A 15,461-nucleotide genomic window follows, 5' to 3' on the forward strand; every position below is an offset into this window, starting at 1 on the left:
TACTCTGAATGCAAGATTTACGTCATATCTCCTAGAAATAAATTTGGACTGGGTGTTTCTAGCTATGCTGCTTATTTCTCAAGATGGAATGGCCTAGGCAGTAGAGAATGGCTTTCGGAGCGACACAATTCTATGCTTCCGTATGGAGTGGAATCAGAGGCGGAGAAGCATTGAAGAACCACATCCCGTTTCGGTTGCACATTACTATAGATGATAATATGATTTATTAACGAACCCCAGTGCTAGGCCATAGTGAGTAAGAATGTGGAACAATAGGACATCTTGGAACTCCGTGATCCCTCCTTTTACCCTTTGTGGACGCCCTTGGAACTCTGTGATCCCTCCTTTTTCCCTTTGTGGACGGCCCTTACCGGCCCTGATAAGACCCGCCCGAATTCCCCGACAATTTGGGGGTAGGTCGCCACCACAAGTCCCGAAGTGGCTGAGATCTGGAGTCGGCGGATTATAAACCTTAAAAAAAATTAAGCCACAGACAACAAAGTCATGACTAAGTGGCTTCCTGCCCAGGTGGACACATTAGACGTCACACCCAAGGCATATGCCGAGATGGGTGCCTAAGCTCTAACCACATGGTCCTTTTTGGGTAACCATTCAGGTCGACCTAAAATATTCTTGAGAGGAAAAGAGGGGGAACAAGGGATCGATCGATGATCTCAGGCCCTCTATAGTTCTCGAAGAAAGCGATGATTTGCCTCACTAAGTGGCTATGCGAGCCTCCACCCTATCTCTTGAAAACTCAATTAATAGGTTCTTCGGAGCGATGGTACTCTTCGGATTTCCAGAGGATTTCCACTCCGAAAGCCATCAAATTATGAGTTGGGTAAGAATAGCTGGGTAGATCCAGCGTATATCAGACGAACTATAGCCAGCTGGTGCTTGTGAATTCTGTCTAGGACGTGGGTCCTAATCGCTGTTAGATCATTTAAAGAGCGTCTATACCATTTGCATCCTTCACTTTTTTGCTCCTCTCCTTTCCCCCCCCCTTTTCTTTCGCGATATTGAAATCCCCGCTTCGGCCACGTCACCTTTCATGGCGCGCACCCTGCCCCGGGCATCAAAATGTCAGATTCCGGACTCCGCAGGACTCGTTCCCAATTTAACTCAAGCGCCATTTATTGCGACGAGTCAAGGAATTTATCTTAGTATTTTTCTGACCGAACCCGTCTTGTTTCTCGAGGGATACATGAAGGATGACCCCAGCACGAAGAAATGCACTGTCCTCCGGGGACAATTGTGCTTGAAATTCACTGAAGTCACCAAGGTTAAGAAGATCTGGGTCCGCTTTCAGGGGCAGGTACAGATGGAAAGGCCAGAAGGTATGTACTCATTTACACGACGATCCAGGAGTCCCGCTTCTTACTGCTTATTCTATCATCTTTCGCCAAGCAGCAGACTGTGTTGGTAAAAGAACATTATTCACGCAAGGTGTGACCTATATCGACCGCGGGGATACGGTAATAAAGCGCAACATTTTTGGGGCAGACTTCGTTCAACTCTCCGATGTTGCGTCCCCGGCAAGCGAGAAAGCCAATGTGATAGCAAGCACGGATGAACTTCTCTGTACCAACAAGTCGCTTGCATCAAAGAGGGTGAAAAGCTGCTCGTTCCAGCCAGGCTGCTCTGGGGAAGTTTCCAGGAAGTGTTTAAAATGCAACGCAGCCCAGTGCCAGCCCAATTACACATTATTTCCCGCGGGTGATTATCTGTATAGCTTTGAATTTCTCGTTGATGGCTCGCTACCGGAAAGCATCACGACAGAACTGAGCTCTATTCATTACAACCTGGAAGCTGCTATTGAACCGTCCGGCCCTCCTCACTCCACTCTTACCGGCAAGTTGGACATTCCTGTCGTTCGTCTACCAACAGAGAGCTCACTAGAGCTGAGTGAGCCCATTACAATTTCTCGAATTTGGCGCGATCAGCTCGCTTACGGGGTGAATATCTTGGGAAAATCATTTTCCTTGGGCTCCCGAATCCCCATCAGCCTAAAATTGACCCCTATGGCCGATTTATTTTGTGATTGGATTAAAGTATATGTGACCGAGCATGTGCAACATTGGACAAGTGGCAAGATATCTCGCCGCCTACTACTACCCCCAAAGAAGGTACTCTTATTCGAAAAAAAAGCTGGACTTGAGGATGTGAGCACCTATCCTGGCAGTGAAATGCACATCATCTCTGATGGTGGCATGGGAGGCACTGACAAGGCATCAATTATGAAGGGTAACAGCGCAAATTTGCTGGGATATATTTCAAACGATATTGAAATCGAGCTGAAGGTTCAGCTGCCTAGCTGTCCTGAAATGAAGCGCAGGGACAAAACTCAGTCGCTCAATTTTGACACAGATGGTGCAAGCCTCAAGGTCAATCACTGGATCCAGGTGTGATAATCTTCAATAATGCAAAGTCAACAGCCTTGAAAATGATACTAACTTCCATTTTGTGCAGATTGTGTTAAGTCTCTCAAAGTTGGAAAATGGCGACCCAAGCTGGAAAAAGCCAGTCGAGATGACTCTCCAATCTCCATTTCGCATACTGTCTTGTAAGGCCACTCCGGCCAACATTTTTGTTCCAGCATACGAGGTGCAAAGTGATGACCTCGCGTGTGCAGTGCAAAGATGTCGATGTGATTGTGCCCCGGTTGTTTTATCAACATTGAGCTCATCTGCACAGGAAGCCGCGTTCCAGCAACAGGACAACTCTATCAACAAAGGAATTTCAGAAAGATCAACGCTATCATCCAATTTCTTCGACAGATCCTGTGGCATCAAACCACCTCCCCAAGCCTATATCAGTGAGGGAAATGGTAATGCTCGTCATTTTTTACAACTATTCCGTCCTCTCACTTCGGCCCGAAGCACAGCTGGAGATACAGAGCTGCGGCCCCTATCATTGACTTCCCCTCCAAGATATGGTTGGCCTGGCTAATCAGACGGGCCTTGCACTGGCGTGAGTGCTTTATTTGTCGTTCAATTGAATTTCAATTACTGGAATTCGGTATGGGCAAACTTTGCTTATTATCCTGTAACTGAGCCCCTTATTAATTCTATAGAGAGAATTGTCGTTGGCAATTCTAAATATATTTGATTATCAACTTTTACCATTATAATTCCTCTCTTTCCCCCCTATTTGTGACATGATTCTCCTACAATCAATTTTGGAGCACTTGTGGATCTAATATTTCATCAATTCAAACAGTGAAACTTTTGAATTGGACGTTTCAAAGAGCCTTAGGAAAAAGGTTGAAAACTTCAGCCGCCTTTTGGTACATTGGGGTTTCAACACAACAAGATCTGCACTACTAAATTTGCATACACGTTCCATCCATAAAGCGCTCTTCACCGACTAGCGGTTCGTGCTAGCTAGATTGTAACATGGCTCAACCTGGTGAGCAATTTATCTGATTAACCAACATGACGATATATGGATCCTAGAGGCTAGGTGGTGTTATTTCATGTACTGTGGATATAAGTGAATCAATACAAATTTTGTTCGTAATAGAGACACAGCGGCATCGGCTTAATCTTGAGGAAATAGACAGGGACAATTATCACTAGGGGAAAGGTGGTAGAAGGTCTAGCCGACTGACTACCCAAGATAAGCTTCTTGGTCTATGATTGACATCCACTAATCAAGCGCCGAATTCACCTTCTATCGCTCTCCATATCAATTTTAGGTAGTAAATTAGGATCAAAATTTCTACGGGTTGCAATTGGAGAGAGCTATATGCCATGCCACCCTTTGTAATTACCAGTTTGGGCCGCTTAATATCCATTTCATCATATAATAGAAAGCTGTAATGAGTATTTCCACGGCCTCCCTGAGTGTGGAACCCACAACTGTCTGGGACCACAAAGTGGCGAAAAGCAAGTATGTTGGGGTGGCGGGCGACATTTTGTGTTGTATGGAAGAACCAGCAACTGTCTAGAACAGCGAAGTAGCAGATTAAAGTACGGTGGGCTGTGGGGGACCGTTGACTCGGTATCTCCTCCCAAGTCTCTAGGAAAAAGACAGAACAGTGCCCCTAGACACTGAAGGAGATGAAAAAGGATACGTGAGGAGAAGCAATACGAATCAAACATAATCAACTAATCGACCACCTACTAGAAATCCATTTACGTAACTAGTGAAGATACATCTATGTAGTTTGTTTAGTGGAAGCATTATTTATATGTGTGGAGACTAAGGTGGTACGCTTAGCACGGCTAGTTCAGATTTTAGCTTTGTGGTCGAAAGCGATCCATAAACCATACAACTTTAACGACTCCAGACACTTCTTTTTTCTGAAAATGGACAATCAGAAATTGGATCCCCAGAAATTCTGTCTCACCGAACCACGAATCTCGTGAATTTGATTGCGATTCACCTTATGATACAATGGTCTCTCCCAGTGGCGGCAATACGGCCACAGCCAACCCTACAGCAATTTATCACTAATCTTCCTCACACCAGACTCACCGTCTACACTGTTGTTGTTGCTTGATTAAGAATGCTTATCGCGTAAAGGAGAATGCCTTCATCTCTTGCTATCAATTCGATACGGGCTTCCTGCGAGGCGTGCAGGAAGGCAAAGGTATGACAGGTTATTATACTTTCTGTATCTGCAGGCTTCTTTGCTGATCGCTATGTCTTGTTTCAGGTCCGTTGTAAAAAGGACGGCGAGAAATGTGCTCGCTGCGTACAGCGGGGGCAGATATGTAATTTCTCGCCTGCAAACCGAAGGCGAACCGTCAAACTACCAGGGTCACATCGGTGAAGTTCTCAATCCCTCATCTTGGAGTGAAAGAAACTAATTCTTTTTGGAAGAGAATCGATTGATGAGATGAAGAACCGGCTTGACCGGGTAGAGTCGATGTTGTCTGCCTCGGTTCCTGACGCCTTAAATGACCATTCAGAAAATCAACGTCTGCCCGCTACCGACGAAGAAGGACTATCCCTTTTTTTGACCGATCAGAAAGGCTGCTCTTCGTTTATTGGTAAATATGGTACTTCAGACAGCCGCGGACCTTTGGCTTACAATTTCTGATACATTAGGCCCAGCGTCAGGCTTCTCACTGTTTTCACCTCGTGGTCTACACTGGATTTCTTGTCAAGTTGGTTCCACAGAGCTCGCAGAATTCGTTCTGAACCAGGCTAGGAAATACATGCTTGGTCGGTCCGAGGAGATGGTTAGCATGTTGCAGTATCTATCCCCCGAGGTTCGAGCAGCGCTTCCGTCAAAAGCTTCCGCAGATGTTGCAGTCGACTGTAAGGCCCCACCTTGCGTTCGGAAGAGAACTTTAAGACTGACAGTCTTTATTAAGACTTCTTCCGATTTGTGAATTCAAGTTTGCCTCTCTATAACAAGGAGAAGTTCATGCGGCTGTATGAGCAGCAGTACACAACCGATCCTCCAACAAGCCCCGCTTGGTATGCGACACTCAACGTCGTGCTTGGCATCGGAAGACTCATATGCGAAGATGAGATAAGCATGTTTCCTTGCTTTCCCCATACTAAGGGAGCGACCGAAGGAGAGGGACATGCATTGAGCTATCTCCGAAACTGCTATAGCGTTTTCACCCAGCTCGCGTTTAGCTGTAGGGAAATTATGGCTGTTCAAGCCCTCACTGGCATGGTATGTAATTTTCTCGGCCATTTTCCACGGGACCCGGCTGACTGCCTGAGGGAAGGCATTTATGTTAGAGATGTTACTGAACGTTGAAGCAAGCTATATGGCCATCGGAGTTGCAGCCCGCCTCTCTCTTGTCCTTGGACTACATCGGAAGGTGGATGGCCCAGACCCTGCCGAGATTCAAGAGCGGAATAACACCTTCTGGGCACTTTACGTTTTTGATAAGATCATTAGTCTTCGGCTTGGGCGCCCACCAACCATCAGCGACAGAGAAATTGAGATTGATGAACCTGGATCTTGCGGGTTACTCTCTCATCACAACACTACTACTGCTTCCTTGTACTTTCAGAATCTTATCAAGCTGAGCAACATCGAAGGTGAAATTTACAGCGAGCTATACTCTCCCCGTTGTTCGTCGTCCACCTCCTGGGCAGAGAGGATCGAGGTGGTGGACCGTTTGAACAAGAAGGTTATCGAGTGGCGAGACTCTCTGCCTGACGGGGTTATTCAGCCCGGGCGGCCGTTAAGTTGTAGCACTTATCTGGTTCCATCAGCAGTGCTACTACACTGTGAGTATTATAATTGTCTCTCAACACTCCATCGACTCTCAAGCTATCGAGGCACAATGATCACGGACAATGAGTTGCACCATAAACCCAACACCGTCGATATGGGAATTACCTCAAGCCGTATAGTATGTATCAGTGCTGCCAGGGATACCGCGAGGATTCTAGGCAGCCTTGAAGAACGATCGGGTATAATTCGCAACAATTTGATTCGGTGCGTTTGGTCTCTATATCCCACCAAGCATTTTTATTACTCGCTAACCTGTTCAAGCCGCGTATCATACTATCCTCTTTCAGCTTTTCTAACTATATTTGTCAACATTCTTCAAAATCCACACGCCCCTGATACTTCGGATGATCTTCATCTGCTTCACATGATTGTTGGCTCGCTCTCATCGGCTCTGACCATCAGTAGTTCAACTCTTGCAATGCTGCTCCTTGAGATATTCCAAAAAGTGATGGATATAGCGGAGAGTTTTGTGTATCGGGCACACTTCGTCAAATCGAATCAAGATGGGCGGGGAGATATGTTACCAGTTTCAAAGACTACTACCAATACAGTATGTGATATCATCCACGGTTTCCTGGCGACTCCAATAGTGGTTCCTTTAGTGAGCCCGAGGTGCCACAATCTAACAAAATAACAGGACGTTAATATGGACTTGGAATTCAACACCACAACCGCACCAACTAGGGAAGCATTTGCCGAAGCTGGCCATTTACACTTTGCTTTCGGCAATGATTCGACAGATATAACCCACCTTTCTCAAGTATTGCTTGGCAAAGATCAATTAAGCGACACAACCTTTCTTTCACCTTCGAATCATATCAGAAGTCAGTCCTTTGTTTCCAACCAAGTGAACTTTCCAGATGATCCTGTTGCAACTTGGACCTTCGAGTGGGAGCTGGCAAACCTGCGGGAGCTTGGCCTCAACCATTACTCATTGAACGAACGACCGTACCAGACTGAGTGAAGGGTTTGAAAATCCCGCGCGCACAGACTAAGCATCGGGGCATTGTAAGATCATACATGAGTGGGATTACGGTGCGATATTGGGGCTTCCACGATAACCTATATATTACCGTTCTCGCCGTATCTCCGCTTTAGTCTCCGCCAATTATTAAAGCATCTATATTCATGGTAAAACTAGTAGTCAATCAATGTTCTGTGGGACTCGCCTTCCGTAGATCCCGCATCGGATAGATTCCACATTCTGCCTTTAGTTCAGATTGTACGTTAGTAGCACAGTAGTCTAGGGATGCATCGGATATGATTGTTCATTTTATTCCATTTGATTCAACCCGGTTGACTAATATCATACAAAGCAGCCCTGGAGTACAATAAATTACAGGAAGAATCGTGTAAGTTATGCAAGTTACGAGTATTTCTGCAACTGCTCTTTTGACCGCCTATTGACCCTTGCGAGGTGAGGTCTTGGCAGTAAAGAGGGGAGAAAGCACCCTTCATTGCAGAATCGGAACTTCTTTTTCGCAGTATGCATCAGGGTCAGCTCTATAATCTGTTTGCCAGAATTATATGACAATACTGTTCTTGGGGCCGGAACGAAATTTTGAGAGACCCATGGACGGTGGTGCTGATGATCAAGACCCCGGGAGGGTTTTTCGTGGGGAAAATCCCGCCCAAACCCGCGTTTGATGAGGTCTAGATCCTGGTTTTCTTTGGTGGCTCCCGTGTTTTATGCCACTCCCTTCGAGTTGGCTGACCATCAACCTTCTGGATGGCGTCAAGACTGAAATCATACCTCCGTGATGGGCCAATGATAGAGCCTCCATTTACTTGTTTCATAGGTCAACGTATGGATTTTGCGCCAACCCCGGATTTTTTTGGCAGGTAAGACACGGAATAAATGACAATATGAAATCTGTACTTGCCTTGTGCAAGATGGAAATATAAAGTTGTATTGTCTCCTTGTACCTTCACGGACATTGAAATTCTTACTTTATGGCCAACCTGGTTAGTCAGTTGAACTCATCAGTTGTTAGAAAGTTTTCCACATGAGGGAGACCCTTCGCGACTCGGCTTTCGGAAAGCTGCTCCGCGTCTTGAGCGGTACACGCATCTTGCCATACCCAGAAGAGACTCAGGAGTTGTTTTGGCGTACCTACCTACAAACACCCGCGGAGGCTGAACAACATGAAGCAACTTCGACGACTAGCGATGAAGAACTTCCTCAATCGTATGGACTGTACACGGTTGTATCGCAAGCTTCATACCGGAGCCGACGAAGGCCTCCGCTGAGGAGTGCCTTGGCAGGCCCGTGGCGCGGGGCAAAAGAAAAGACACCCGTGATAATCGGCTGGGCAGGGCCCGATGATAGCGAGGTGAGACACCATTCTGCAAATATATTCACGACGCTTCTCGGTCTGCAAGGTGAGAATTCTAGCTGATGTTTCCAGAACCCTCAAAACTGGAGTACCAGCAAAAAGCTCTTCGTCAGCTCCCTCATCTGGCTTCTCACATTTGCTATCTACATTGGCTCTGCTATATACACACCTGGGATACCAGGAGTGTCGAAGCAATTTGATGTGAGTCAAGAAGTTGCATTACTCGGATTAACATTATTTGTGCTCGGATACGGACTTGGTGAGCTGCGTACCGATTGGTCTTTCTTAGTCAATTCTAACGGAATACCCTCCAGGACCCATGATTTGGGCACCTATATCCGAGCTCCCTGCTGTGGGACGAAGTCCAGTATACGTTTTCACACTCACTGTTTTCGTTTTCTTTCAGTTCGCAGTAATCTACGCGAAGAATATCGGTATGCTTTTGGCATTTCGATTTTTAACCGGCTTCTTCGGCTCGCCTGTCCTTGCTACCGGAGGAGCTTCAATGGCGGATATTTGGGACGCTAGAAGTCGTGATTATATGATTGCAATCTGGGGATGCTTTGCTATTTCAGCTCCTGTGCTGGGGCCTCTGGTGGGAGGATTTGCATATTCCGCCAAAGGTTGGACATGGACTATCTGGGAGTTACTTTGGATATCTGGCTTTACTCTTGTGGTTCTCTTCCTTCTTCTTCCCGAAACATTTGCGTCTAATATCCTCAGTCGCCGTGCACGGCGTATTCGCCATATCACCGGCGATCAGAGGTATGCATCTGAGGCTGAGATTGAGATCTCCCGTGTTTATCCCAGGGTAGGTCTAAGTACCCGAATCCGTTTACCAATACTTCCATCAAGATGATAGAGAGACTAATAGACTTAATAGGATGTCCTTATTGAAGCACTCTTTCGCCCGTTTCAATTGTGCTTCTTCGAACCTATCGTATTCCTGATGAACCTCTACATAGCCCTCATCTATGGGATCTTATATATTTGGTTCGAAGCATTTCCTATTGTCTTCGAATTAAAACGCGGTTTTAATCCAGGAGAAAATGGGCTTGCATTCTTAGGTATCCTCATAGGGGCTGTTTGCATCGCTATTCCGGGGTACTTCTATTGGAAACTTCGCTGGCAATCTAGGCATATTGACCAGAATGGTTATCTTTCCCCGGAAGAACATCTTCCTCCAGCATGTTTAGGAGCGTTGTGTCTACCGATATCACTTTTCTGGTTTGGGTGGACTGGAAACTTCGCAAGTATCCATTGGATTGTTCCTATAATTGCTTCGGTGCTCTTCTCAGTTGGAAGCTGTCTCATTTTCAACAGCATCTTCTGCTACGAGGCAAGTGCGTATCCAAAATATGCAGCCTCTGTTCTTGCCGGAAACGATTTCTTGCGATCATCTTTTGGTGGTGCTTTTCCGCTATTTGCAACCCAAATGTTCCTCAACCTGGGTGTCGGCTGGGCCTGTACATTGCTTGGGTGTTTATCGGTGCTATTCGTACCATATCCCTTTTTTCTGTATAAGTTTGGGAAGCGGGTTCGGCACAGCAGCAAGTTTGCTCAACACGATGACTAGTGGGGCGGATTGATGAAGGTATCCTAAATTGAAATATAGGCGAATTTTCTTTATCTTTCTTTTAAGTGGAGAGGAAATAGATGAATTGTAAAGATACTCTAGAGGTCGCCGGAACAACAGTGTATCGTGATAAATTGAGAAAACTTCACTTCATGCAGTTTCAACAAAAACGCATGGAAGAGAGAGAGAGAAGCGAGCTCGGCATTTGGCTTCGAGTTATTTCTTCACTTGGGTGGTGCGCTTGCATAAACATACGCAACATGTTAAACTGCAACATGTTAATTGAAATCTCATTGAACGATACATTGAATAATTGATTGCCTCTAGATGCTAACCGTCATGGCTTTCTGCCTGAAAGCCATTATTGCTCACTAGCCGCGTTCCGACCGCTAGAGATCTCTTTACCTCTCCCCTTAGACCGAGCAATTAACCCGGATCCATACACGAGTTCATTGTTTCCGTGAGCCAGTTCCAGAGCTCTCACCGAGCTAGCTTTAATGCATGGTTCTTTTCGCGATTAGATGAACCGGGAAAAGAGTACAAGTCAATTCAATGGCAGAGACTCTCTCAAACTTTTTGCGGCTTCAACCAATTCAGCCCTCGTATCGCAAGCGGCATAGACGAATCGATCATGCCTGACGATAACAAATCGCTTTCCTCGCATTACATTCCAGATTTGAGAGTCGTTGTAGCCGTGCGGTTCTGGCCGTCCAACGCACAAGTCGGAGTCTTCAAACTCCTTCGCAGTGGCAGTTCTGAACAGCGAGAGACTAGCAACGCCGATGTTCTCATCATTAGGGAGGCAGGTCTTAGCCTGGACCAGCAGGGTGGCCTCATCAACAGATAAGTGACCACCGCTAAGGCCATCAATACCATCCATCTCTTGAATTGTCGCTATCGCCTGGGGTGGCTCATCAAGCAAAACAACAATCTGGAAGAGCTTGGTCTTCCTTTTAGAAAATATCACATCATCGGTAAAGCGAACCTGATGATCGACCTCCAATACTTCAGTGCAATATGTTTGTGGAAATGCGATTCCACCGTGGAGGTGGGACAAAAACGGCATACCATCTGAGTGGGTGTACCTGACTGGGCCCTCACTCCGGGGTCCAAGTTCCAGTTGATGCTTGATTGGGGGGATCATTTGCATGATCCATAGCGCCCAGTCCCGGATGAAGTTCTGCACTGTGTTGGTGCAGCTTACCAATTGTCCATTTCGCAATGTTGTGTTGAGTGACTTTTGGAATTGCTGGCTGCGTTCAGAGTACCACCCCACGAGTACCTGCTCGTAGTCTAGTCGAGTCGAGCGGGACCGAGTAAGAATGGCAAGTCGCCAGGCAAGAGCGATAGCATCCCGAAAGCCGGAAGCAATTCCCTGACCGCCGACTATAGATAGAAATAATGAGTCAGCCGTGAATTTCATACAAGCCAAAAAGGTTTAGATTACATGGAGGAAAGACGTGAGCGGCATCGCCGCACAAGATGACCCGCCCCATGGCCCATTTATTGCACTTTCTTGCGGCAAAATGAAATGGACGGGATCGAAGGACCTTGACGCAATCAGTTGGAAATTCGACGTCTTTGTCTAAGCTGCAGCGCGTTGTTAGATGGGGGATCTCGGTGATCCTTCTCACTCTCTTCATGGATCATAGACTTACTCATATCGGGACCCTGCATGACAAAGGTAGGGGAATACGATGTCTCGAATCTTGTGTGGCTCAGACATTTCTTGTGGATCTTCACCAGCCTGAACCACGAATTCAAACCTCCAAAGGCGGTCCTTGGTCTGGCCGAATCGGCCGCAAACTGCTGGTCGGCGAGGGTTACAAAGGAACCGGAAATCCTTCGGGAAGAACTGGTTGTACACGTCTTCAGAAGAGTACCCCAGCTTCCAAAGTGGGAAGTCTGGGTGCGTTTCTGCTGTTGGCAGGGTGATTTCCCAGTTCAAAGCTACCCAAGTTTCTTCATAGCGACACCTGCAACCTCGCATTAGTTTAAGGAACTCTGTAAGGGTTTCCCATACAGGGAGCGATGACTGTTAGAACACGCACTGTTCGGCCCACTCCATTTTAATTCCCCGTGGTTCCAGATATTGCTTGCGCACGTAGCCCGTCTTTCCGTCCGCGCCAACCAAGAAACGAGCACGGATGCGTCGTTTATTTCCTTCAGGATCCACGTAGCTCGCGTATACCCAGTCCTTATCTTCCTGGACTAACTCAAGGGTGCATCCGCTCCTCAACTGCGAGTGCTGAGATCCCTTGATGATGGAACGAAGGTGTTTCTCAAGCGCAGGTTGTTTGTGACTTATGACGCCGACATGTCCCGTATATCCTTCGGACTGAATCGTAGGCTTGTTAGCATTGGGGAAATTTCATACCACAAGATTGAAAGGAAAAGAGGGAGGTTTACAGAAGCAGTATTGAAGCCAAAGATGGGTCTTGTGGCCAAGCTTTGCTGCTCTCCTGGCAAAAATAATACTTTTTCGATACCTGTCGATCATTAGTGAATGCTGCCACTCTGATAGACTTTGCTACGTACAAGAACCGATGTCCGTATAAACATGTTCATACAGACCTAGACCCTGCAAATAGCGGATGCCATCGTCGTCAAGAACAATTCCCCTTGGGTCTGTCGTAACGTCGTTTTCTCTCTCCAGGACGATATTCCGGACCGCCATACCATCAAGATAGCCAGAGAGCATAGCTCCTGTTGGCCCACAACCACATATGAGGACATCTGTAGTCTCCAACGCGTAGTCAGACGACATTTTGGTTGCGTACGATCACAAAGTTATTTGAAACTTCTGATCTCGCGCCTCAATGCCTGTTCCTTCCTCAGCTTATATATACCTTCGGTGTTGTGTATTGCAGACACCCCCAAACCTTGTTTACATAGTGGTGGGGCATTTCTGGCACCATCATTGAACATCGGATATTGTTACCACAAAGAGTCGTTTCAACAATTAGGTCCCACATAGTCTCCGCAAACAGCTGCATTAAAAGTGATGTAATAACTAACGCGTGCCAATTATGGAAGAGGTATCTTAGAGGAGTATAGAAAATTTTAATTAGCTAAATTAGTGGCATTATTCGATTTCTTGGTGATGAGATCTAAAGATCTACAGACGATAATGAACTGATGAAAGTGATTGATTCAGCAAGAAAGAAGAAGGCTAACTAGTTAACTAGTTATCTAAAATCCCATCTTGATAACTGAATGAACCCTGAGGCATCTACCTCAACACTTGGTCATCCAACCCTTTTGATAATTTTGCAGATTTTAATTTCTATAATTGAATATGATATGGGGCACATTAATGGCAGAGATAGGTCGAGGAACGAGGGAGATCATGCCAATTCGGTCGAACAGCGATCACAACCATCAATGGAGGGATCCAAGTTAGAAGAACAAAGGACGCCTAGATAGACCAAGGGGTATAAGCCCACTGTGGGAACAGCAGACTGACGAGAATGAATCTCCTTCTCTGGTCCTTGGGTCAAATCAAATCATGCAGAGAAAACAGTAATCATAGAACGACATCCACGAATTCACGCAGAGTGTGTTAAGTCTCTCCATCTGATCTTGAATCATACAACATGCCAACCTCTCCATACATGTGCTCCTAAAAGCAAACAATACAGAGCCCATAAACAGATCAATCAATCAACAACAAAGACCTTCCGACAGTAGATCCCCCACTACACCACAAGACGTACCTACGAGAGCACATGATAGAGCCTGATGAAAGTTTGTGTGGCATTAAGAGATTAAATCCAGCATAAATAACCATATAATTGATCAAGGCCCGCATAGATACCGTCACTATTTATCATCAATAGGCTATGTTTAATAATAGTCCCACACAAATAATAAAGCAACTAAACAATTTTTCTCAAAAGCACTCACTCATTGCCAGAAAATTGCATACGAGAACACTACTGCAGGAAAGCAAGCGGAACCTCTGGTCCCCAAATAGCCAATGACTCATGGCCCGCCGGCATAATTCCAATTGGAGTGTCTCCATTGACCAGATCACCATCAGCGTAGTGTTCAACCATATTTCCTGCTGGGTCCCACCAATAGTCAAAGATTTGGGATCCAAGAATATGTCGGCCCACCCCCCAGACGGATCGATAGCCCTTACTGGTCAGCCATTGGTGTCCTAGATGCTGGGTATCATAGTCAAAAACCTCAAAGGAGCAATGGTGAACGTGAGACCCTGTTTGGCTGGCCCCGAGGAAGAAAGAGTGATGGTCCGTATGGTTTTGACCCAGGTCCAGGTGCATAAATGTCGTCACGTCCATTCTGTGTCCGTCATGTTCCATATAAAGCAGGTCTGTCGGAACTATGTTGAAATGGGAGGTGTAAAATGAGAGGAGCTCTTCGAAGTGTTCCGTAGAGTAGCCAAAGTGGCCCAACTAACAGTAACACGATGAATCGTTAGTATGGATAGAAGATCATGTCAAAGAGAACCGAAAGTCAACTAACCTTGTGTATAGCTGCAGGGCCACGTTCGAAGCGGTTGAACTGACGAAGCCTCTGCTTCTCGTTTGGATAGTTGGCTTTCAACTTCTCGGCAGGAGGTGTAGAGGCATCTTCTCCTTTTTCCTGGCCAAATATCACATTGAAGGGAAAGCCGTCTGGATCCACGATGGTCACCATCTCACCTCCTCCGGGGGCGTCAGATAATTTTTGGACTGGGGATGCTCCTGGGATCTTCAAAGTCCTATAAGTGAATCAATCAAATATGATTAGCGTTACTTTTTGAGATAGACTGGCAAGAATTTCTATTACTTCTCGAATTCCTCCTTCGACTCAACTGCGAATACTCCTCCTAAAAACTTCTTCGGTCCTTTGGTTGCATAGTAAACATACTGATCGATTCCATAACCGCGGAACCAGACTTCATTCTCGGTTCTTTTTGCTATTGCCATTCCGAAATCTATAAGGGTTAGTTTGTATTCGACACATCGGGCAACTACGTGACACAAACCTAGCATGAATCCAGATAATACGTCCAAATCCGGATGCTGATATCGCATATGGGAGAGCCTGGCCAACTCAACACGGTCCTCGGCCTTGATGCCCCTGGACTGGAGCCAATCCGCTTGAGACATTTGCTCCTGAGAGGCGCTCGTGTCGGGCACGGAGGCTCCGTGGTTGGCCTGGACCGACGATTGCGTGACTTCCATTGTGAGGACAGATATGATGCTGAAATGGGAAATTGAATAAGTCGAGAAGGTCCAAAGGTGATGTGAACTGTTGCATGAAACTAATAGCAGGCGATGAGTAGAAGTGGTTGAACATTATTATACTGGCCACAGCCAAAGGCCCCACCACA

General features: G+C 46.2%; 5 protein-coding genes across 5 annotated transcripts; 3 read left to right on the plus strand and 2 right to left on the minus strand.

Annotated features, from left to right (window-relative positions):
* Positions 1–1,051: 1,051 nt before the first annotated feature.
* On the plus strand, positions 1,052–2,949 carry N7471_001742 (arrestin domain protein; the record flags this gene model as incomplete). The annotated part of the gene is made up of 3 exons (XM_057274463.1): positions 1,052–1,337; positions 1,366–2,402; positions 2,470–2,949. The coding sequence occupies 3 exons, from the start codon at positions 1,052–1,054 to the stop codon at positions 2,947–2,949; spliced, it is 1,803 nt and encodes a 600-aa protein (XP_057142642.1).
* A 2,216-nt stretch (positions 2,950–5,165) lies between these two features.
* On the plus strand, positions 5,166–7,172 carry N7471_001743 (fungal specific transcription factor domain-containing protein; the record flags this gene model as incomplete). The annotated part of the gene is made up of 5 exons (XM_057274464.1): positions 5,166–5,268; positions 5,325–5,635; positions 5,691–6,412; positions 6,470–6,758; positions 6,846–7,172. The coding sequence occupies 5 exons, from the start codon at positions 5,166–5,168 to the stop codon at positions 7,170–7,172; spliced, it is 1,752 nt and encodes a 583-aa protein (XP_057142643.1).
* A 1,042-nt stretch (positions 7,173–8,214) lies between these two features.
* N7471_001744 (MFS transporter) lies at positions 8,215–10,120 on the plus strand (the record flags this gene model as incomplete). Its single annotated transcript, XM_057274465.1, has 4 exons — positions 8,215–8,541; positions 8,617–8,803; positions 8,859–9,355; positions 9,428–10,120. 4 exons carry the CDS (start codon positions 8,215–8,217, stop codon positions 10,118–10,120), a joined length of 1,704 nt encoding a protein of 567 aa, XP_057142644.1.
* A 544-nt stretch (positions 10,121–10,664) lies between these two features.
* N7471_001745 (uncharacterized protein) lies at positions 10,665–12,887 on the minus strand (the record flags this gene model as incomplete). The annotated part of the gene is made up of 6 exons (XM_057274466.1): positions 10,665–11,506; positions 11,568–11,710; positions 11,779–12,096; positions 12,172–12,458; positions 12,530–12,609; positions 12,659–12,887. The coding sequence occupies 6 exons, from the start codon at positions 12,885–12,887 to the stop codon at positions 10,665–10,667; spliced, it is 1,899 nt and encodes a 632-aa protein (XP_057142645.1).
* A 1,168-nt stretch (positions 12,888–14,055) lies between these two features.
* On the minus strand, positions 14,056–15,312 carry N7471_001746 (uncharacterized protein; the record flags this gene model as incomplete). The annotated part of the gene is made up of 4 exons (XM_057274467.1): positions 14,056–14,538; positions 14,609–14,846; positions 14,996–15,062; positions 15,114–15,312. 4 exons carry the CDS (start codon positions 15,310–15,312, stop codon positions 14,056–14,058), a joined length of 987 nt encoding a protein of 328 aa, XP_057142646.1.
* Positions 15,313–15,461: the final 149 nt, after the last annotated feature.

Source organism: Penicillium samsonianum (assembly GCF_028829775.1).
Source record: "Penicillium samsonianum strain IBT 33392 chromosome Unknown utg000001l_segment0_segment0, whole genome shotgun sequence".
Taxonomy (NCBI): Eukaryota; Fungi; Ascomycota; class Eurotiomycetes; order Eurotiales; family Aspergillaceae; genus Penicillium; species Penicillium samsonianum.